At 41.8% G+C, this 25285-nt stretch overlaps 1 protein-coding gene across 4 annotated transcripts in view; it reads right to left on the bottom strand.

Annotated features, from left to right (window-relative positions):
• Window positions 1–25285, bottom strand: part of foxp4 (forkhead box P4) — a 131000-nt gene that overhangs the window by 37986 nt on the left and 67729 nt on the right. For all 4 annotated transcript variants that reach the window (XM_084731284.1, XM_084731293.1, XM_084731275.1 and 1 more), the window contains 3 exons: window positions 24485–24574; window positions 9058–9180; window positions 4326–4442 (listed from right to left, as the gene is read on the bottom strand). In XM_084731284.1, coding sequence (XP_084587410.1) covers window positions 4326–4442; window positions 9058–9180; window positions 24485–24574 — 330 coding nt within the window. The remainder of the gene's footprint in view (window positions 1–4325; window positions 4443–9057; window positions 9181–24484; window positions 24575–25285) is intronic.

The raw sequence follows: 25285 nt of genomic DNA on the forward strand, positions 1-25285 counted from the left end.
GCTTTCACTGCTGTGGAAGTGTAGCATAGTTGAAGTCCGACTCCAGGGGGCATTCCAGTTGAAAGTTCTTCCTCGGAACTCAGAAATTCCCACTTCCCATTTCTGATAAAATGCACCATTAGTAATGTAAATATATATGTAGACTATTCTGAGTAATGAGGATTAAATCTACAATAGACAAAAAGCAGTAACACAGAAAGCTGCTCTGCTCCGCTCACTGGGCTTTGAAAAGTCTTGAAACTAAGACAACTGGTCCACCTGATTTTAAAGCTGTTGTAGAACAGAACGAAGCAGAAGGAATCAGTTGGAATGTGTCACTGTGTGTTGACACAGTTATTATTGTGACACATTAATGTATATCTTATATGTTTCATTATAGCTACTGTTGTTGTCTGTAACCTTTTCTATGTAACTGTCTCGACCAGGTCGATCACTGATCTCAATGGATTTTACTTGGTTAAACATGGGTTAAATGATATAATCTAGGGCCACACCTTTGGTCACTGCAAACATAAATACAGGTTTCTGGTAGTTTGGGCAGGACACAGCAGTCGCAGGTCAGGCTATTTAGTTGCCAATCACATAAAACCACCATATACAGTCCGTAAAACAGACCAAAGCTGTCTAATCCTGCATGCAGCTTCCACCACCTTGGTCTCCTCCTGCACTTTGCTTGAAATCTTTAGTTTGATGATTAAGGAGACCTGTGTTTGTTGTAGAGCTGTAGTGATTACTTGTATACAGTATATAACTATCAAATTTACTGCCAACCTCATTATTTTTATTATTTCATTTAGAGAAAAAATTGATTTCAGCTTCTTAAATGTGAATAATTTCTGGTCATCTCTTATCATTGGTCATAGGCTAAATTTGTGTTTTGCTTACAACAGTTCTTGTAAAGTGAATTGCTTCATTCTCTTGCTTCATTCTCATTTGTTGCAATAAATGGTTTAGCATGATCAGAAGATGTCCTGACTGATCTGCTTCCTCCCGTTTTCCTCTTTTCCTCTGTCTTTGCAACCCTCCTGCCCCTCCTTTTCTACTTGTCTGTCCATTTTATTTCTTTCACCCCCTCCCCTGTCCCTCATTCCCTCCTGAGATATGGCTATGGTTCTTTAAAACACACATTCTCTGTGTGTGTGTGTATGTGTGCCTGTGTTCTGTTTACATTAGCTGTGGCTGAGTGGCCAAAGCTAGCGCAGTAACAGGCTGTCAATGTGATTTATGAGCACATCACACACTGTCTGAGCCTGCCAGTCAACCAGACGCACGCACACACACACACACACATATAGAAGGACACTTACAGACCGACATGCACACACACACACACACACACACAGTAGATGGACACTCACAGGCGGACACACACACATGCATGTGCACACATCTCTTGTGATGGTCAGAGGCACTTCATTAAGCTGACTCCTGACCAGTCCCAAATGCACCGGCGACACACACAAACACTGACTCGACATACACATACATACTCTCTCTTTCAATGCTTCACTTCCATGCAGACAAGAAAGTGAAGAGGAATTGCAGAAGAGAGGGAAAAGGGCAAAAAGTCACAGCCACTCAAGCACAAACTGTTTTATTCTCCCTCCTTCCTCCACCGTCTCCTCTGTTGCTTTCTGTTCTCTTGCTTTCTGGGTGTGTTAAAGGGATAGTTCAGATTATCTGAAGTGGGGTCATGAGGTACTTATAATAGTCAGTGTATTAATCAGTGTATTACCTACAGTACATAGTGGTTGAAAAAAAATCAAGTTTGCAGGAGCAGAGAGGAGTACCAGCACAAAAGCTGGGCAATGTACTGCCGTGGACGGAGTCAGCTATAAAATGTATTTATCCACTTAAAAAAAGGCCCCGTTGTACAATATTTTTGTTGCTTTACATTGCCATCAGATAGCCTTTTCTGACAGGAAACCACCATTATATAAGTATCATTCTCTTTCACTAAACTAAACTCCAGTGATGAAATCAGCAACTTTACCTGGCAGACCATGGGAGTTCCTTGTCTACCACTGTCTTGCACTGCTAGTTTGTTGTGCGACTTCTGCAAATTCGAGCTAACCTTTTAAAACACCAAAGTCACACAATCATGCAAACAAATTAAGTCGAGGCAGTGGTAGACCAGCAACCCCCGTGTTCCGCAAGGTAAAATTACAGATTTCACCAATGGTTGAGTGTTTTTCTGATGAGTGGTTTCTCATTGGAAAAGGTTGTCTAATGATGAGGTAAAGTGGTGAAAATATTCTGAATGAGGAAAAAAACTAATCCAAATTATTCCTTAAAAAGCCTGGTGGAATCTAAAGTTGTTTGATATCCTCTTCCATACCTTGCCTGCCTAACCAGTAGTAGTTTATAGGTCAAGAGGACACTGGCTGATTGCTGGTTATCTTGTGCTGTGAGGCTTATAAACAGTACAAGCATTACATAAATAAAACACACCCCCTGCCTCAATACCTGACAGCACCTACTTGATCAGAAGAGATATTAGAGCCGACCAAAAAGGTGTTTTTGGTGTTGATTGATGGCTCGCAGCGACTGCAGAAAACCACTGACTGCTGGAAATGGCCTTAGTCATATCAGCTGTATGCAGCTCTGCAGGGAGGCATATTCCCCCGAGTGTATGTGTGTTTGTGCAGTGAACCGTCACACATCAAAGCCTCTCCCTCTCTGCATGTATGTGTAGCTGTGTGACCAGTGTTTGCACTTGTCTAGTTGTTACAGGACAACAAACCTGAAAACTGGGACAGCAGCAGAGAGAAGGGAGGAAGGGAAAGCGATTCAGACACCCTCTCAACATGCGAGTCAACCACAACTGGTTTGCTTTGGTCACGGTCGAGTTGGCTGACCGCTGTCGGCGAGGAGTTTGGGTGTAGGGGGTTGGACGGGAGGGGGGACGGGGGGTCTGCCCACTGGGAGAGGGGGGATGAGGATAGGAAGAAGGGGAGAACTCTAGGATGTGTCTTCTCATGCGTTTATCAGAAAAGTCTCATGAGGCCCTTTTCCCTTCTCTGTCTCCTGCGCGATCCTCTGTGTGTTCAGTAATTTTGGTGAATGAGCATTCATGTAGCAAAAATGTCTCTATTATACACACACCCCCCATGTTGCACACACAGGTTATGACAGTAATCTTGTCTGATCGATTGAGATCCTCATTGTTGTGCCATGATGTGATCCTAGTTGATCCGCTGTTATCCTACTGTAACACAGCTGTGGTTAAAGTGTGGTACAGTGTGCATGTTCATGCATATTTGTGTGTGTGTGTGTGTTAGAGAGAGAGAGAAAGCAAGAGCAAGGGAGGCTCCTTGTGCTGGTGGGGTTAATTGACAATTAAAAGAGTGGCAGACCCCTCCTACAGAGAGATTTCACCTCAGGCTTAGAGCTGAAGGCTGCAAATGAATACTCTGGCAGGGTAGCGTATGGCTTAGCACACTGACTCGACATGGAGGAAAAAAATCAAAATCCGTATTCACTAATCCTTGTTTTGAGATACGCTTGTACACACAACAATAAACTGGAGGGAAAAAGAGCTAAAGCATGCATCCTACATCCTACACTCTTAGAAATAAGGGTTCCAAAAGGCTACTTTGCAAGGGGCTGATCTACCAAGAACTATTTGCTTGTGAAGAACCCTTTTTTGAAGAAAGGGTTTGGGATGAAAAAGTTCTTCAGTCATTGTTGAAACCCTTGGGATATAAAAAAGCTTCTTGGTGGAACCCTCTTGGTGGGCTCCTTTTAGCACTCTTAGAAGGTGCAAAGGCTTCTGGATAGGACCCCCAGAAAGGGTTCTTCCCGAGGGGAAGAGGTTCTACCCAGAACCATTTCCTACTGAGGAAAACTTATTAAACCATTCTTGGAAGAAAGAGTTCAAGGATTGTTGAATTCTTGAAGAACTCTTTTGTCAAGGGTTTGTCAAAGGTTCTTTTTACAATAATAAACAGGGTTCTCAGTAGAACCCCTTGGGTGAGTTCTCTGTAGAGCCTCTCAAAGGGGGTTTTCAGACCAACCGTTGACAGATGGTTCTAGGTGTAACACTTTATATTGAGGTCTAGGTGGAACTCTCTGAAAGGGTTCAAAGTGGAACCTTCATAAAAGGTTCTCCCAGGAACCAAAAAGCGTTCTCCTATGGGGACATACTGAAAAACTCTTTATGGTTCTAAGTAGCATCTTTATTTCTAAGTGTGTATACATTAGATCCTCGGTGCAATTTTTTTCTTCTGATGGCTCCCATGTCAACCGCTTTTACTGCGTTTAAGGGTACTTGTGTACTTCAGAGTGTACTTGAGCTGAGTGAGTGTGTACTTGGTGAAGTTCACCTCTTTCGCCGCTTGCTTCCCAGCCTGCTGCTGCTGTTGCTGTTGCTGCTGCTGCTGCTGCTGAGTCAGAAGCTGGAGATGCAACTGTTCCTGCTGCTTCTTATAATACTCCTGTAACTAGAGACAGACGCAGAACGGGAGGGGAGGCCGGGTGAGGAGGAGGAGGAGGAGGAGGAGGAGGAGGATGAGGAGAGGGAGAGGAGAGGGAGGAAGAAATATGAGGCGAGTGAGTCACAACACACTTTGTATCAACCTCAACAATACCGCAGTCTTCCAACAGTGAAGTGCCCCACCATAGACAGACACCAGAACTTGAATGGGAGTCTCGAGGAATGCGGCTGCTTTCTATTCCTGCACTCTCAGTGAAGGCCGCAGTTTATTGTTGTGGTGGTGTGTGGTTTATTGACAAACTGCACATAACAAGCTTCCACATACCTGAGAAAGATGGCTAAAGAATATTATGGAGCTATTATGGTGTGTCAAGTGATTGTGTATGTCAAAGCTACTGTAAAATGCTAAACCTTTGTGGGTTATTCACATACTGTAGAGTTCAAGAAGTGCACACAATGATCTGACTTATGCACAATGCCGTCAGGCAGAAGGGCACACACACACCTGAAATACACCTGCACACATGCACTATATAGAATAAAAAATAAATCTAAAGCACATGCTCTGTACAGACACACACACACACACACACACACACACACACACACACACACACACACACACACACACACACACACACACAGTCTGCAGGACTCCACAGGACTGATTTAAGCCCAGAGGGAAGAAATGCACATGGAGATTTTCCTTGATAAAATACTTTAAGCAAGCCCTTACTGTATTTACTGTACTGCTGTCATAAAACACCTGCTCAAACTGTGTGTGTGTGTGTGTAATGGCTTGTTTAGCTACTTGTGGGGTCCAATACCCAGGTGTAAAATCAGCTTTGTGGGGCCCCGCACCTTTAAAAGACTGTTTGAGGCTTAAGACTTGGTTTTATGGTCAAGGTTAGAATTAAGTTTAGGTGTAGGTTAGGATAAGGGTTAGACAATTAGTTGTGATGATTGGGGTTAAAGCGACAATGCTTCCTAACTGGAAGTGTGTGAACATCAGATTGTTTCAGTTTTTCTTAATGATGATACTCTTATCTACTCTGTGCATCAGCGAACAGGCTAAAAAAACATTTGCCCAGGTTTGTATTTTCAAAGTTTAGTGCACTTGCTTCTCGTACTTGGTCAAAATCAATGCTGATATCCTTGATGTTTACATTTCCTCTCATCAGAGCAGTCAACGGGGACAACAAGGGACAAAACAATGGGGTTGAGAAGCAGCACATCTTATTGTATGATCCATAGTACCCTTTATTAGATTAATTAGGAGATGGGAAGACATGCACACATTTATCTTGCAAACAGTTTGTCTGCAGGTATTTGAAGTATATGGTTTTATTTGAAACTACTGCAAGCTAAGTTTGTGTTGGCATCAATAAGCAGATTCTAAATTAAATATCACTAATGATTTCTTTGTAATCGCAACGTTGGAACCAATGCTTATTTGGAATCTGTTCTTGATGCCTAACCCTAGTGTGAGGGAATACATTATGTCAATGACGCATCCCCGTGAATATAGTAACACAAGTCTGTGTGTGTACTGAGTCAGTAATTCTTAAATGGGCATTTTCTATGACATGTACAGCAAAGTGGCCCCAGGTTATACATGGTTATTTTTAAGTTGTCTATCCATTGCCATAGTAACAGCCTGATGAACTTGGAGGAAAGTGACTTAACTTTTCTGCACTCCTACGTTCTTCACCTTCACAAGCATTTTCTTTTCCGCTGTGATTATACAGATACTATCTGGAATGAAAAAGACTACTACTGATGCTAAATGCAATAATTTTGAACTACCGGATTTAGCATTGCAGTCTAATTTATGGAAACACACGCACATTAATTCATGATTCGCATGCACTCACACAAACACACACATATACACACGAGTCCCCTCTGACTAGCCACAGCTTGTCTGTTTGTTTGAGTAACTAATCACTAATTTACTCAGGAAGCTCCATTAAGATTGTAATCTTGCTGAGAGGAGAGGAGAGCAAGGCGGACAGGAAAACTCACACTGACCACAGTGTGTGTTTGTGTGTGTGTTTTGGGGGGGGGGGTATCCTCTTGAGAACAGCTTGTACATGTGTCTGTCTGCAGTTTGTCTTTGTTTCATGGTGCGTCAAATGTTCAAAGAGGCTTTTCAGCAGAGAATGACTTCACAACACAGCAGTTGCTTCGGTCTCTCATCCGTCTGACCCTGCAGTGAACAGACTACACACCACTGCCCATCCTCACCACACACATACGCCCCGTGTAATGTAACGGTCCGGTTCTTTTTGTGTGCAAAGCTGTTTCACATTTCCAGTTTCAATCTTATGCCAGCCATAACTTACACTTTGCATAATTTACCGTTCTTTTGTACTACGATGCTCCTTCTTGTCCTTAATTTATTCTAAATGCAGGACTCATTCCTTCTTGCTGCTCTTTCTTTTCCATCTGTCTTTCCTCTCTTTTATCGCTCCTTAGGCGGAGTTAATCTCTCTTTTCCGCGTCACTAGCCCTGATCGCCTCCTCATCACACAGACAAATGCATATGCAAGCACACACACAGGCACATGCACACACTGTGCTGGAGAGTGGTGAGTTGAGGGAATAATTAAGTGATAATTAAGGTCTTTTTAATGATTTGATTCAGTGGCTCTGTGCATTAAGAGTATGTGTAAGTGAGGCACTCACCTCTCCAGCCTATTACCATGACCTTGACTTTAGTGAACACATCAAGAAAGAAAGGCAGAGCGGCTGTAGAATAAGTAAAGGTTAGAGGAAACTTAAAGGTTAAAACACACACACACACACACACACACACACACACACAAATCCACAAACAAGTGCCTGCATAAACACACAACTGCTGTGCAGCAGTGGGCCGTAAACCTTACTTACACACCCTTACACAATGCTGTATTGCCATGGGGATATGAAATTTAATGCTTCAGTGAGTGATATGTTGGCTGATTGTTCTCTGTGTGTGTGTGTGTGTGTGTGTGTGTGTGTGTGTGTGTGTGTGTGTGTGTGTGTGTGTGTGTGTGTGTAAAAGTGCCTGATTTGCAGATATACACTAAGAGCAAGTCCATACTGTGGTTAATTAAGTGGGAGAGCAATGTTAAACTCAGTGGTTTTAATAGTGGGAGTGTAATGTGTGTGTGTGTGTGTGTGTGTGCGTGTGTGTGTGTGTGTGTGTATGAGTGAGTGAGTGAGTGTGCATTATCAACCCCCTTCCGCCCCCCCCCCCCCCCCCATCTCCTTTTCCTCGTTAGAGAAAAAAAGAGCTGGTGAAGAGGTTCTTAGCCGTCTGCATGTGTTTCCAGAAAGCCAGCACATTTCACATTTCCATTATGATACATGTTGTCAGATCTTCCCACTGCAATTTATACTCGCCTAAAGCTACCGCTCCTTATTAAATCTATGCTCTGCTCCGGCCTCGCCTTGCCTGTGTATGTATGTGTTTTCTAGACATCCCCTCTATGCCATAATTACTCTATCTCCACTCCGTTAATAATCCTCTTCACAGCCTTTACAAGGTTGGCTGTGTGTGTAGGTAGGAGGTCACAGGTTGGTGTGGCCGAGTGTTTGACAGATCTGTTGCAGATGAAGAGTGTTTATTGGTTTGTGTCGACATGGCAACCCCCCCTGCTATCACCTGCCGGGCATCGACACACACTTCTGAATCACTATGATTCACCGGCTCATGCTAAAAAGCCCACACTCTTGGAATAAGGTTCCAAAAGGGTTCTTCCTGAAGGCTTGAGGTTCTACCCGGAACCATTTGCTTCTAAAGAACTGTTTGTTGAAGAAGGGGTTCTTCATTAGAATAAGGGTTCCACTAAAAACTCCCTGGGTGAGTTTTGAGTAGAAAAATTGTAATTACAGATCATCATCAACAGAAGGCGTTGCACAATGCACAACAGCCAGTAGAATATCACAGGCCCACTTTGGTTCCCAAAGAAAACCTGCTTTTTTTTTTTTTTTGTTCCAGCTGGGAACTGACTTTTTTGGCTCCAAATCAATATATTTTTGTTAGAACAGGTTTAAATTTTAATTGGGCCAGTTCCTGGGTGGAACTATCGCACCATAGAAGGTTTCTATGTGGAACCTCTTAACCTCAAGGGGTTCAGAGTGAAACTTTTCAAAGATAGTTCTAGGTATAACTCTTTATGTTGGGTTCTAGATAGAACTCCAAGAAAGGGTCCTGAGAGGAATCTTTAGAAAAGGTTCGACCAGGACCCAAAAATGTGTGTTTCTTTTTATGGGGAAGCCAGAGAACCCATTATGGTTCTAGTTAGGACCTGTATTTCAAAGAGTGTACAAATGTGTGTGTATGCATGTGCACAGGTGTGCATGTGTGTGTGTCTGCAGGCGGTTCTCCTAGCAACAATGCTAAAGAGGAGGTACTTGAAATGACAATGTGTGTATAAGTGGATATGTGGATGTGTGTTTATCTTCAAAGATCTCCGAGCACTGAATAAGACACAATCACGCCCAGTGTGTGTCAGCGCCTACTAAAACAGACACATCCAAACATGCCGACCTGGGATTGGGTCCAACCAGAATATGTGTGTGTGTGTGTGTGTGTGTGTGTGTGTGTGTGTGTGTGTGTGTGTCTGTTGTACCTGCTGTAGCATTAGAGCCTGCTGTTGCTGCAGCAGGGCCTGGAGCTGAGGGGGAGACAGGATCTGTTGCATCTGCTGAGGAGTGATCATCTGTGGGCTCATCATCGCCATGGACACGGGCACCTAAAGACAGACACACACAGACATTTTTAGATTATTCACACTTTACATACGGGCTTTAAATATAGCGCAGCTCAATCAATGGGTTAAGCTTTCTGTGAAAAGGCCCAGCCAGCCTCGCCATACATGACTGTGCCTGCAAACTGAACACTCAGCTCAAAACAAACAAACTGAATGGAGGCTGTACAGTGTGCTGGTACGGACAGGTAAAGTTAGAGAGGTGTGTTGTCTCTTATTCTCTGTTGTCAGTCACTGTTAAGAAAAGCTGGCAACATCAGACAAAGATAAATAGACAGATGCACACACAGCACACACATTGTTGACACTTTTCTACACAAGGCTGGCATTGTATGAAAAAACTGGCAATTTCTGTGACAACAGGCAGATGAAAGGACAGATAAGCAATCTTCCCATAAGATATAAAATCTTATCTGCTTCCATAAACACATGATTAGGACAGACTCTGATTCTCTTTCCACACAGTCAAGCCTGGCTAAGAAGAAAGGAACAACAAAGTGGCTATCAGATGAGATGTCTATCTCATCAGATAGAGCTGCAGGCAGGCAGAGACAGAGAGAGACAGAGAAACGTGGTGATTCTTGCAGAATGTGTTGTGCAAGCACTCTTAATGCACATGCACTGTACACAGAGATGGGCAGAGATGCTAATCTGATTACAAACACTGCAAAACTGAAGACAAACTATCCACATAAATCAGAAACCGAAACTCTCACACGCATGGATAAATGCAGGCAGCATCTATGAAAAACCAAACAGAAATCCTGCTGACAAAGTGCTTTTGTATTTATTAACTAAATTAAGGTTTGAGAAAACAACAAAGGGGATAAAGAGGTAGAAGCAGTTCAGACACAGAGATATCTTGTGGGAGAGATCGTGTTCTCACTCCCCTTCTTTCACTGCCTTCACATCAATAAACTATACTGCCTTCTCAGTACAAATAATCCTGTCCGTTAAGAAGTGATGGCTGTTTTACAGAGAAATGCAAGGGTGAGTTATTGCCTCTGAAATTGGCCATTTATCTATATTCACTCCATGCTGAAATATCAATCTCTCTCTCATGGTCAAACTGTGCGTATCTGTGCGTATGTGTGTGGGCTTGCGTGTGTGTGTGGGCACGCATAAGTGCCGGTGTGTGTGCGGAGCTCTCATCCGAGCAGTCTATCTACGCAGCACCTGAGGGGATGGCAGGTAGGGAGGGTGAAGCAAGAGTGAATTGTGTGGTAGAGAGCAGGAGAGGGGACGAGCTGTCACTGGTAAATTAAATCTGTAAAGAGCTGATTTGACTTTGTAAACAAGATTGGCCATAAATACTAACACCCTCTTTCCCCACCTGGCCCCTGTCTCCATCTCCCACCCTCCCTCTCCCCCACCATCCATCTACATCTCTTTTTCTCTCTGCGTGTCTGTCACTCATCAAACCAGGACAACTAAACAGGTTCCCAGCCACATGTGAAGGGATGGACCACTGGTTGGAGAGGGCTGGGCAGCAGGGGTGGGCATACAAGTATTTTGTTACTGTACCCAACTTCTTACTTTTACTCCCTACATTTTAACACAAATACCTGTTTAGTTTTGAAGCATTTCAGTAGAATTATTGGTTATTTTTCTTTTGCATCATTGCACGCTGCTTTCCCAACATTAAGACCAATTTCAACCTAAATGGGTGAAACACATGGAAAACACAATAATTTGGTGTATCCATCTGTGCATAACATGCTTGACAAGTGTAACAAGAACAACAACAAAAAAGATGTAACATGCTGAAAAATGACATAAAGAGACATATCAAGACAATAAAGATGTATCAAGACTAAAAAGATGTAACATGACAAAAAAAATACACAAGACGAAAAACACAGAACAAGACGAAAAATAACATAAAACACTAAACAGTAAGAAAAACTAACAAGATGAAAAATACTCAACACTAAAAACTACGTAATAAGATGAAAGAGATGGGTGGATGAAGTGGGTTCAGTGAGCTTTGTACAGAAGCAGACAGTAAAAATGTCTTTTAGAGCATTACTTTTTATTTTTATACTTTGATTACACTGTACTTTTTTACTTTTATTCACTGTTAGTTGAGTAAAGAAGTTGAATAAGTGTTCTTTTTTTACACAGGTATCTGACGTCTACTTGAGTGAAGAATGTGTGTATTTTTGTGACCTCTGATGGACAGTTGTGCATCTGGGCTAGGAAAGAAAAAGAGGAGTGTTGGAGTATGTAGATGAGTGAGCTGTAATGCAGGAGCATGCATGTCTGGAGTGAAAAGGAAGAAGACAAAGAAGAAAAGAAGAAGAAGAAGAAGAAGAAGAAGAAGAAGAAGAAGAAGAAGAAAAGACAAAGTCAGAGCGGGGTGAGGCAGGGAAAGAACGGCGGTGTTGTGGCAGTTGGTAAAGGAACAGGCAAGAGGATGGGGCGGCGGGGTGTGGCGAGCAAGGTGGGGGTGGTGATGGGTGCCGCTTGGCGTCATGCCAGCTTGCCCCCGCCGCCGGGCCTTGTCAGTCTAAGCTGCCAAATGAAAAGCTGTAATTAATTGCTCTTGTGCATCCCATTCTTCCTCCCTGACAACTCATACATTCTATTTTATACACACCGCCATTGACATTTTCAAGTCACAGGCGTAATAATTACTGGAGTTATAGCACCTTTCTGTGTGTTGGCTGACGCCAGAAGCAAATGCGCGCCCATTTGTGCTGATATACTGTACTGTATGTGTGTGCATGCATGCGTAAACGCGCGAATGTGCATGTGTTTAAGGCTGAATGTGTGTGTGGCAGGCTGAATGCTGAGTAGTTAAGGTTTGACGCCATTAATTGCCCCTATAATCTAATATCACAAAGCGTGGTGATTATGGGGCATGCGTTGCCACCGCCATACGACACCGCCAGCCTGAGAGTGCCGCCACAAAACAAAAGCCTCGCCATTAGCGATTTGACGGGCCAGGACAAAAGCACCTCACAATGCGGAATTATATTTTCATTCGGCTTTGTCTCTCCCGGTGAATGATTTCTCCCCTTTCATTGGACTGTGAATAGGGAGAGTCTGAAAAGCCGGGCGATTTGAAGTCAGCCATTTATTAAATGCATTTAATTTTTTTTTCCGCTGTCGTCCCATTTTTTTCGTGTTGCATGTTAATTTAAAAGAGAGAGATGCGTGGTAGATTAGTGAGAGAGAGGTGAAACTGGAGGGGTGGTGGTGGGGGGTGGGCATGAGTGGAGGGGCATGCAGAGAGAGGGGAGAAGGAAGGATACCAACCACACTGTGGAAGAATGGAAATAAGGAGGGAAGGAAGCGAGGGTGGAAAGAAATACGGGTTGAAAAATAGAGAGATGTGTGTGAAGACTCATATAGATGGAGAAAGAAACCTTGCAAGTTTTTGGAAGTAGAAAGTGTGGCCTAGTTCAGTGGTTTCCAACCTTTTTCCTTAGAGGATCTATCACTGAGTGAACTGACAACCCCTGACTAAGTAACATATTTTATGGATATTTCATTTTATATTCAATGCATAACAGTAAGAGTACAGAAAAACTGATAAACTGTACAATTATCCCAAATAGTGAACACAATATCTGCAGGAAGATGAGTTTTCCTGATATTCTAGGAACTTTTTATACAATTCTCTGTCTGTATTAATTTTTTTTTTTTAATTTTAACCATCATAAAGACTTTCTTTTTCCACAAATTCAGTGTTTTCTTCTCCCTAATACAGGACCATTGTGTTGCATCAGTTCTTTGGTTGTTTTTAAGTTCATACTTTTCTAATGCAGGAATATAGCTGGGGTTCAGATCTTCACCACATCCTTATCCTGTGAGATTTTAATTTTAAGTTTATATTAAGTAAAAATCAAACTTTCAAAATAAAGATTTCATTTAATTTTCTTCATGTAAATATGGGATCATGGGAGTTATTTTGTTCATATATGCATATAAGAATATATATAACATATGTCTAGTGTTTTTAGACATTTTAATGTCTGAATGTGGGGCTCACAAAGACGCACACAAATGTGGGTGAAGAATCCCACAATCCTGTGCAGAAGGTGTCTGATAAATGTGAAAGTTGAACCATCAACAACAGTAAGATTTTAAAGATGTCACTCCAATCATTAACATGCAAGAATCAGTCATACGTGCAGACACAGGCAGACACACACACACACTGCTGAGGGGTCGGTGGCTGACAGAGGTCAACCCCTGTCTTGGAGAGAGGGAGCTGAGGGGAGGGAGGGAAGGAAGGAGGGGAGGAGAGGAGAAGCGAGAGACAGCCTTGTCGTTTACAGAGAGTGGAGGAGTAATTAGAGGGGTTGTTTGAAGAGGGAGTTTAACTGATTAACAAAGGAAGAGAGGGAGCGAGGGAGCGCCCTAAAGATGGGGAAGGAGAAGCAGGAGAAAGGCATGTAGTCCCAGAGGAGCCAAGAGAGAGAAAGAAGGGGGGATGCATCTTGCATTTCAATGAAGCTCCATCCCTCTCTCCTCTCCTCCCTTGATGACTTTTCATTCTAACGAGGAGGAAAGCCCCACTTTCCATTTCAGATGAGACCTCGGGAAGAGAGGAAGGAGGGCTATCTGATATTAAACCAGCATGCAGCCGCGGGGAATAGACCTATCGGAGCTCAGCACCGTGTTTATATAGAGACAGGCTGGTTAAATGACTGCATCTTCTCTAATTTAGGAGTGAACTTTGGATTTCACACCTTCACCTTCACTCTAATTGAGGTCTCTGACTACAGAAATACACCCAACACACAGGAGCCTTAACCATCACTTAATATATGCCTGTACACACCAAATTGTCTCATTTAAAATAAACAAAAATGGTCACACAGCACTTGAAACTTGGGAAACTCAAGTTTATACTTTGTGGCTCTGCTGATGAATTTGAGAAAATGTGGCATCCCTTCCTGGTCTGAGCTTTACATCTTCTCATATGCAACTTTGTCATGGTTATTATCTATTGCAGAGTATCTACTTGTACCTAGGTATGAATAGGCACAAGGCAGCTATTTGACTATCCACACCGACCCCATATTTTAGTTATAAAGAGCAAAAAATTTACTGTTCCTAAGAGACTGTGGTGGATGAATTGGTCAAGTGCAAGGATTTTTTGCAGGGCCGTGGGGTTTGAGTCCACTAGTGTGAAATTACATGCCACTGGCACCTGTTATTTACATTTTTAAAATTATTTTATTAATTCCCATTTTTAATTTTTTTATTCAGTTTTCAGTCCAATTTAGGATAGGTTTAGGCAACAAAATGTTTAGGAAAATAGCTGCATTGGCTATTTACACTTTGGTTTCAAATAGCATCGTTGGCTTGGACTTGTGCACCTCGGTGTAAATATCCACAGTGGCTATTCCAATGTGGGTGCAAATAGCATCCACCTTATCATTATTATTAATTATCTTTTGACAAACTGCATAAATGAATCATCACAGAGAATTATTTAGCTATTTGACCCCCTAATAAACACTTTTATGTGTTTTTGTATTTAATCCTGTCAGTCATTTATGCATTTGTTATCCTTGTTGCTTGATTTAGAAAACACAAAAATGTACTACTTGCATTGCGTTGTTTAAGTACTTGCATTGTACTTATATGTAAAAATGCAATTAAAAATTTAAAAAACTGAACAAACAAAAATTACTTCATTGATGTTTTGTCCAATCCTTGTTCTTTTGACATAAATTCAGAAAAACACACAAGCCATGTGACAGTTTTCTCCCTAGAGCTTCACAAGCACATACATTTACAGCTACAGTAATTCATCTCATGCTGGCTCAAAAGTGTGCGGCCAATACGTGGTGTGTATCTGCGTGTTATGTGTGTGTGTGTGTGTGCGAGTGTGTGTGACGGTGACGAGTGGTGAGAAGAAAGGAGGCTATAATCAGAATCTAAACAGGCTCTCAGTCTAAATGATGCGGGCCCTGCCTCTGGGTCTATGGGGACACGCAGGAGAGAGGGATAATTGAAAAAATGACAGAGGAGAAAGCAGGAGGAAGAGAGAGAGGCTGACACAGACCTCCTCCCCTCTCCTCTCCTCCCTCCTACCACCTCCCCCTCCTCATCCCCCCTCTCCTGGTAGGAGCAAACCCCAGCGCTGTTTATCCTTGTCACTGAGCATTACCACCTCACCCTGGAAGGGACGCCTGCCTTTCTGTCTCTCTTCCTGTCACACAGACACAGACACAGACACAGACACACACACACACACACACACACACACACACACACACACACACACACACACACACACACACACCTAGATGCACATCAAAACTTGCCTCTGACTCTGAATCTTTTGTTCACTCCACCATATACTGTATGATGTAGTATTAGGGAGACATTAAGGAGAAAAAAGACATGAGAAAGACTTTTTGGAAATAAATCGAAATGTCGAGAATAAGCTCAAAATACTGAGAATAAACTCAAACTTTCACTAATAGTGGCAGTTATAGGGAAAAAAAATAAATTAGAGAACAGAGGTATTATTGTTTTGCATTTTAAAAATTAAGTCGAAATGTTGAGAATGAAGTTGAAATACTAGGTTGAGAAAGTGGTGAAAAGGATATTTAGATCTGACTTTAATCTCAATTTATTTTACTTAATTCTTGACATTTTGACTTAATTCTCAACATTTCCACTTTATTCTCAAGTTTAGATTTACACTTTATTCTCGACTTTATTCTCAATATTTCCACTTGATTGTCAACATTTCAACTTCATTCTCGACTTTTACACTTCATTCTCTTCATGTTTTGACTGCATTTTTGACTTTTAGACTTTATTATTGACTTTATTCTCGATATTTCCACTTTATTCTCTACTTGAGTTTGAATTAGACTTCATTCTCAAAAAGTGAATGCAAAATAAAAAAAAAAAACCTTCCTCCTCTCTTTCTTCTGTTATGTCTGGTCCTCATACTCTTCTGTAATATTATCATAAAGGTTTCTGTCATCCTTTTAAGAAACATTTAAATTCTTCTTGGATGTCACTACATGTCTCAAACTTCTACTCCTCGGATTGGACAAGCGGTAAAAGTGTGACACATCAGCAGCAGCAGAAAAGGGAGAAATCTCTGCTTATTCATGCACATGCCAACTGCATGACCCTCTTCTGCCACTGTACAGTAGCTGCCAGCAGGCTGGGGGGTAAACGAGAGCGTCCCAATTAAAATACAGTCAGCACTGTGCCCTTTCTTGGGGTTTAAAGGCCAAAACTCTTTTTTGGTTCTTGTTTATTCACCAGCTATCATCACTATCGCTCCTTCCCTCTTTCAGTCCCTCCAGGTAAACAGCTTGTCTGTGCTCATCACGCCAAGTAATGAGAGAGTGGGTGGGGGGAGAGAGAGCAAGAGGGTTAGAAAGAGAGAAGCAGAGGAGTGAAGGAGAAAAGCATTTGAGTGAAAAAGAGAAATAGAAGGAGCGCCTACTGTGCTGAGAGCGTTGTTTGGAGCTCAGGGCCAGGCCTCCACTGGAAGTAAAAGGGCCCCATTGTGTGTGGTGAGTACCCCTCCTCCAGCTAATCTGCAGTGGGGCCAGGGGCCACATTACTCTGGGGGGAACTGATGAGCGAAGCCAGGTGGGGTTTGGGATGATACAGGCATGTTACAGCCTCAAATTTTTTGCTGAGTAATGTTTCTGTCTGAGTCTATGAACAATGAGTGTGTATAAACTAGTGCCAAAAAAAATCTCAACATGCCAAAACAGATTTGAGTTTATTGAATCTTTGTGTGTATGTTCCTGTTATTACTAATTGGCTTCGCAACGCAGGTATTTCTGTGCAAGCCACAAGTGCAGGTACAGTATAGAGTTGTCAAAAGTATCAATGCTTTTTTGATACCACATGAGTAAAACAATACATCAATACCGAAAAGTGTTCATTCAAAACCTCTGTTCAGTTCTGCCTGAAATCTGTCTTGCCAGCAGCAAAACCAGACGATGTTCGGTGGCTTTTTCTGTACTGGGCAGCACTGTGTGCAGGTTGTTAATAAAAAAAAGAAAATAATTATTTTATCTTTTGTGCCTCGGTCCTTTTTTCCTTTTTGCTGTGGTATTGAATTAGGTATTGTGCATAATTTTTTTATACCAGTATTTTTATTTTTATATTAGTATTTTTATTAGCTATTTGGTAAACTGCACAGGATTCTGCATAAAACTGTTATGCAGCCGATATTGCCTCTGTTCAGTAAAAAACATGTATTGCCAAATGGTGTTTTTAAAAATTTCAGATAAACTGAAGGATTAAGGTTTTTTTTGATAAGTTCTGCAATTTCTTAGCTCATCAAAAATCAACATTTAGGAAACATACTGTGTTTGTCATAGGACAGTAATGATATGACAAATGAAATTCATTTTTTCTGCAATGTCATTAACTTGTCAAGAGTGTTTTGCAAACTAGTAAAATAATCATTTTTATTCATAACTACTAGCAAATTTGGTCAAAGTATGTATGTTTTAGAACAAAAGTGCTATTTTTCCAAGCCCTTCTAAAAACTTTATCTCACATAACCTGATGTAGGTTTCTGTATGATGATATTGCTATGTATAAACATCCTAGGTTTACAGAGGGGAGGGGAGAGGAAGGCATCAGAGCTGTGACCTACATCACCACTTTTTTTTCTAACAGCTCACTGGGAGTTTCAATTTAAGAAACCCAGAAAAGAACACAGACGTAGTCCCTCTTTATGTTTGCACTAAATAGTCCCTGTTAAATTAACTACTACATGGTGTTTTGCATATTTTCCTACAGTTTTGCCATGCCTACCTTCTTATTTTCTCACTATTTTGCACTGACAAATGACTAATCCTTTTAATTTTACCTCTAAGCATATACATTGCTGCAGTAAGTCATTCTATTTGTGAACTTGAAGAAGTGAGCTGCTACTGCAATTAATTGCCATGTTTACTAAGTTGCTCACAGCTGGCTAGCATTTGCTTTATTTGATAGGTAGTTTTCACATATTTATATAAAATATGACACATCTGGCTGTATTTAACATCATATGGCTGATGTCTCAGAGCAAACTGAACTGGAGGTAAGGTGAGCTCAGAAGGGTTGTGTGGATGCATGCATGTAAGGATTAATGAACAGATGAATGATAGAGGTGTGAGGACAGTAGAAAGACGTGATCTCACAAATCTATCTAACACTGAGCCAGGCCTTGTTCTGTGCTAACGGAGTCACACTCACTCATACACATACACCACGCATGTGGACACACAGAACACCCATCTCTCCCTGACAGGGGCCAGACAAATGAAAAACAGAAAAAAAAACTTCAGAGAGGACAGTGAAAGACCAGTAAGTTCAAGTGGAAAATCCCCCCCCCCCCTTCCCTTCTTCTCCCCTCGTCCGCCCCCTCCCTCCATCTAACGCCCCAGTGCTTCAGAATAAAAATGACAACACATTTCCAGAAACACACACACAGACACACACACTTTGGGCATTTCATTGGGAAGTGTGAGAGGCCGTTATCGACCATATTTCATTACTGATTTCACTCATGTTTCAAATCACAAAATAAGAGTTTCACACTTCAGTGGCCAGACCCAAACCTCTCCTCTCCATCCTGTCTGTCCAGCCCTCTGCCCAGAGCCAAACCCATTCCACTGGCTGCTCAACCTCCTCCCGAACACCCTTCACAAACTGTCAGGACCCCGTACTACCCCCCCAACGCACACACAGACACACGGCCCCAATTCCCTCCACATCAAATAAGAGAAACTGCCAACTAAGCACTTTCATTGAGTGGACAAAAGGAGTGCTTTGGGAAAAACACTTTGAAAGGAAATAAAAGAGAACGAGAGAAGGAACTGCTTCAGTACCGCAGACTCTGGGGGGCTAAACACTCATCTTTCCACATACTTTTGTTGATTAGTTAAAAGACTTTGAACCCTGCTTCAGAATCCTTATGTTCAGTCATTTTACCACAAATCTGCGGTGGTTTAAATGAGGCAGCTGGGGAAAGACAGAAAACAATTTAGCAACATATAGAAAACTGCTGAAATATTGATAAAAGTATTTTCACTGAAATAAAATCTATGCATTAAGACTGACATGACTCAGTCTCTTCCTGCCGTCTTTCCTGCGTGTCTCCCTCTCGTCCGCCATCCCAGTGTGCTGGTGCCAGCCCTCTCCAGAGAGCAGAGAGGCAGGCTAATTAACATATCTCTAATGAGTCTTTTCATTTTTTTCCTAATTAAACGAGCTCCTCAATAATACATGAAAACAGGACACCACGCTATTCAATTACATACGTATGGGCCACAGCCAAGCACGTGCGTTAATCTGTATGTGTGCATGCCAAGTGGCAGTGTGTTAAGTGTGCCAGGCGTGTGTCTGCCAAGTGGGTGTATATGTGTCTGCTTGTGCCCACCCAGCGTACGAGCGAGTGCCAAGTGTGTCCATTGTGGGGAACGTGTGGCAGGTCATGGAGGCGTGCTACGTATCATGCTGGGTAATCCGCCAATTGGCACTCCGTCTGCCAACTGTGTGCCCACCAATGCACTCAGTTGCATGCGTGCCACGACCAATTAAGGTAACTGTGGCCAATTATTTCCAATACAAATACACACCTAGTGTGAAATTATCCAAATACAGCAGAGGATATGGACATCCTTCAAGCGTAATCTGTTAAATGAAGGAATGGCCTTTTTCACTGAGTGAGCTCTAATGCTCTTTTTCCTAAATGCCCACAACTAACTCACACTGGCAGGCTCGCTGGTTCAGCCACAGCTTTATACATGCCACAAATGGCATAAATTATCTTATACATTAATGGATTAGTCCATAAAATGTCAGAAAATGGTGAAAGATGTCAATCAGTGTTTCCCAGTGACCAAGGTGACAGTTTTTGTAACAGGCAGACATACTGGGCCTTCGTTATACTGTGATTAACATTGTGAAATGGTCACAGTTTGGTTTAGGCACCAAAACTACTTTGGTAGGTTTAAGAAAAGACCATGTTTTGAGGTACAAGTTAAAGTGAGTAATGTCCATCCACCCCAACCTCCTCCCTTAGTGGACTTTGTCACTCATTTTCACAATTACTATGGCCACTAGAGAGCCCCTCCCAACAATAAACAGAAATATGGGTTGTAATAAGTTGCTTGCAGAGATGACCTACAGTGTGTCGTCATTTTATTGGTGTAGGCGGCCTGAAACAAGCATGTTCCCATATGATTTGTAGGTCACTGTAGCACCACAATGCCTCATTTATAATTGTATGTTATGACACATTTTACCTTTATCAAAAATTGCAGTGCCTGAGATTTGGATGTTGCACTTAGCCATACTGCAATTTCAATAATATTTCCAATTAATTGTTTATCCTTTCCTCTGATCACCTGGTTCTGGAAGATTTTGCATGTCTAACCTCTTACCAATCCCTAAGTTGTTCTGCAATATTCCACTTGAGTAAACAACCTTAAAAATCTAGCTTATGCATTAGACATAATATACCAACAAGACCAAGGGCATAACAATTTCTGTAACATACCCATTCAAAATGGCAATTTTCTCCTATTTCAAGACTGTCGATTTCAGTGTTATTATTATCTAAAAACATTATTAAGTATTATTTCTATCTGTGCAGAATGTTTCTAATGTCAAATCAAAACGCCTCTTTGGTCTTGAATTAACTAACTCCTAAATAATCACTCACACTATCCTGATTATTGTGCTTTTCACAAACTGTAGCTGCAATTTTGTAGCTACACAATCAATTTTTCCTGCAACTGCCTGTCTGGAGACTTGAGCTATTGTCGAGTTTCTCCTGAATGTGACACTTGACAGTGACACAGACACACACACACGCGCGCACACACACAAACACATGAAGAGTGGATTGATACCATCTCGCACAGCCAGCCAAACACAGAGACCATCTCTGAACAACCAATCAAAAAGCAGATATAATCTTAGAGTTTCTTTTGCTCTCAGCTCAGATCCTCCCCTCTATTATAAATAAAGAAAAGAAGAGAAATATGATGGGGAAGGGGTGGGTTGGGGGGGCATGAGAGGAGGAGGAAGACGGGGGGGTTGTCAGCACAGACCAGGGCTTCTCCAGAGAAGTCAAGACACGAATAGAAGTCTTCCCGCTCTCCCTGTCTGCCTCTGTCGTTCTCCCTCAGAGAGAAGGGAAAAATCTAATTATCGAGCTCCTAAAGATCTCATTATTGGCTGAGGCTCATTTGCATGTGTGAGAGCAGCCCAGCAGGAACCAACCTGAGGACGGCCATTTTGTGCCTGATGTGAACCACCGTGTCACTGTACAGTTGCTTACTGCCACCTTTAGAAATGACCAGATTAAATGTCTGGCTTCACTCACTCCATCGCTCACTCAGCCTCTCTGCGGCTGGCGGATGATTGCCTCAATTACAGCAACTGAGCGCAGTTGCTGTGATTTAAAAATGATCATAAAGCTGGAAATTATAGTAATTAAGAGATTTCTGTGTGCCACCTTGGTGTTCAGGTTTGTTGTGAGGTCTAGTAAACAAGTTCAGTGCTGCTGCTATACACAGGTACACAAACAACACTTTTAACAAATGTAAATCCAAGTGTGTGTATGTGTGTGTGTGCGAGTTGGCAGGGGCTGTGGGGCCATGTGAGCTGACAGCTCAGACAACAGAGATGTAGCGTTGATGCCCTGGAGAGTACAGAGAGGCTAGCCAGGCCAGGCACCAACAAACAAGACAAACAAGACAGAGATGGAGAGAGAAGAGGAGTGTGTATGTGTGTGTGTTCAAGAGAGAGACAGAGGGAAACCAGGGGAAGGTAACACTCCTTTTATATAAGAGATGCGCGTACGAGGCAGGTCAACTGAAGGTGTATCCAACCTGCAGTTGACCCTGTTCGTGTGAAACTGCTGTCACAGGTTAATCTCTTGTCAGCATACACACAGACTTGGCTGTAGTTCCTTACACCTCATTGCAAAACAACAGGTTTACATCACACACTAACTTTCAGTTTCACTTCCCTCCATATGCTCGTTTTCTTACTTCCCTGTTCTCCACTGTATTTCTTTTTTAAAATGAGTCAGGAAGAGAAAAAATGCTTAAGCATCAGTAACATTTAATTAAAGCCCCATACCATGAGAGAAATACAAAAGCACTGTCCCGACTTCAGTTTGACCCAGGTCAGAAGGAGGGTAAGATGACACAAACTGACTTATTTTGACCACCAATGTAGATTTAAACCATGTGAGCAAGCCAGAGATAGCAGAGACCATACTTTAGAGTTTAGAGCCATGTTTCCACCAATAGTACCTGGAACATTTAGTCCCAGGATGTACTTTTCAAGGAACTGAAAGGTTCCTTCAGCCCATTGTCGTCTGTGTTTCCACAGTGGTCTAAACACCCATGAAGATTAGGCAAATTTGACCTCTGACATACGAAGTAAATATAAATACTTGACCAATCAGAAAGTTGAAATCAAAGTTCCTTTTCTTTTAGAAAGAACTCCCTCCGGAACAGGGACTTCTTGGGGGGTATAATAATGTCCATGGCATTTAATTTAGACCCTGGTTCCTGCAGTGGAAACACACTGAGTTTCTTGTCCCTGGTGAAATTTTCTGTGATGGAAATGTGGCTTAGGTCCAAGTCGACTACTGCAACACATGTATTAATATCAATTTCGGCCACATGTTCACTGTTTTGTGTTGATTTACATTATAAAAGCTATTTCAATCTTCAGAACATTCTGCCAGTGCCGATCTGATACAAAACAGTATTTACTTTATTATCTTACACCTTAAAAGCCACCGTGTAATTTCTCCATCTGCCAGTTTCTATCCAAAGTAAATAAAGTGATTCTGATTCCAATTCAGGTTTTGATTAAAGTGTAATCCGCAAGATCCTCCTCTTTTAAATTTTGTTTCATTTTTGACATCTTTTAGTAATAAGGCATTAATTCTCTGGCATTTTTACACTTCCTGGAGGTCACTTGGCAATTAAACTGTGTGGCCGACACTGCAAAATCTTTTTCTTTGGTCTTTCTATTGATGACGTTTGAGCTCTATGTGACTTTTTTTCCCTTTCATTTCTGCTCTGTTATGGAGGCCGCTGCTACACATTTCACTCTTCCTGCTGATGAAGATACAAAAGACAGTTTCTTTGCACCAAAGGAAAAAAATTGTTCTGATACCGATACCAGTGCTGGAAAATGCTCCTGATACAGGTTAAAATGCAAGCATCGGTATTGCCAAGTAAAAGAGAACCTGCTCCTTCCCAGCAGTATACTGTACACCTTTTTTCTGGGATGGGGAATTCATGCTCTATGGCATTCGTGTACTTTATGTATTTGTCCTTTTTTTAATTTTATTTTTTGTAACTCAGGTGTATCAGATCTGTACTGGTATCAGCAGATATGCAAAGTTTGGGTGTCAGAATTGGTATGGGGAAAGCAAAATGGTCTCAGAACATCTCTACTGGTAAAACATGTCCCAATAATCATGTTTCATTTACATGTAAATACTGCATCATATCTATAATAGGTTTGCATATTATTGCCTTTTATCTAGATCGACTGCACAGTATCACTTTTAATGTGAAAAGTTTTTCCTACAAGCACCTTACTGGCTTCACATACTGCAAATGAACTTATGCTTGCTTCTGACTCACATCCGTGCCTTTCTCTCTCTTCCATCTCTTTCTTCATTTCCCATACTGTGACGGCCCAGCTGTCTGTTTTTCATGTGGCACGTTAATGAGAAGAGCAGTGCAACAGCCAGACTGCTCGCTGCTCTAGTAGACCCATGGCCCCACTTTATTGATATGGGACACAGCTACAAATCACACTTCTGCGTGTACTCTATACATCACACACTCATAAAGAAGTGCCAGAAGTAATGTCATGTGTGATATTTATCAACATACACCGATAGTAAGAATGCGTGTGTGCCGTCTCTCTCTCTGCGTCTGTGTGTGTCCTCCTTAAGTGTCTTTCAGTGGGGATCCTGCACTCCAGCTAACCCCACTCTCTCTGCTTACTGTGGAATTCAACTCTGAAAACAGCTCGCTGCCCCAATCACTACAAAGACCCCATTCACACACACGCACACACACTAACAATCACACACACATGCACTCACAGAAAGAGGCCGAGAGACAGTGAGACAGAGGAAAGTATGCGCCTATATCACACTGTGTAGTTGACGTGGCAGGTTGGTGAAGGCTGCAGCAGCCAGGGGCTTAATATTATACAGATTCTGACAAAGCAACACTTGGGTTGTGGATCTGTGTGTGTGTGTGTACATTCATGTGTGCATGTATGTGTGTGCTCTGACCTGCACAGGGCTCTGTTTGACCTCGTTGCTGCCAGGGGAGTTGAGTCCAGAGGCCTGCTGGAGGAGGAACTGTCTGGCTGCCTGGAGCGCCTACGAGGGAGAAATAGAGATGATCAGATGTTTGTCACACACACACACACACACACACACACACACACACACGTGTGGTCATACAGTGGAATATTTTCTATTATTAACAGTAACACACTCATAAAAGTCATGCACCTTTGAAAGTTAAACCTTCAAAATTTAAAACAAAGGCACATATACTGCAAAAATTCATGAAGGAACTTAGTGGAATCAACTAATCTTTTTCATGAACTTAATTTAAATATGTTTTATCTATTCAAGTTAATTAAACTTCAAATATATCTGGAATTTATTTTCAAAACTCTTCAGAACTTCTAAATATGAGCCTAAAGTCTTTTAACTTGAAACAATGAGTTGATTGAATGTACAACACAAAGTTCAAAGTTCAACTCACCAAATTAAGTTTCTAAAGAAACATGATCTACATATTGGCAGACCTCCCAGCATGCACTGTTAAAACTCTCCTCAGAGCCTTTTTTATAGTTTGAAGAAAATATACATGATGAAAACCTGCTGACTTAATACAGTTTATACATTATGGTTGTTTGTTTTCACAATAATAAAAACTTTGAACATCATGATGAAGCTTAGTACTGAATTTAGTTCCTACATCTAAGTTGCTGTGTGAAATGAAGAACTTAGTTTTTTATGTGGAAAATGTAAAAGGAAACCAAATTTGTTTGTAATGTTGTCAGACTGATGAGTTGTTAG

The sequence above is a fragment of the Lutjanus erythropterus genome, chromosome 2, assembly GCF_056507025.1.
Source record: "Lutjanus erythropterus isolate fLutEry1 chromosome 2, fLutEry1.hap2, whole genome shotgun sequence".
In the NCBI taxonomy this organism is placed as follows: Eukaryota; Metazoa; Chordata; class Actinopteri; order Lutjaniformes; family Lutjanidae; genus Lutjanus; species Lutjanus erythropterus.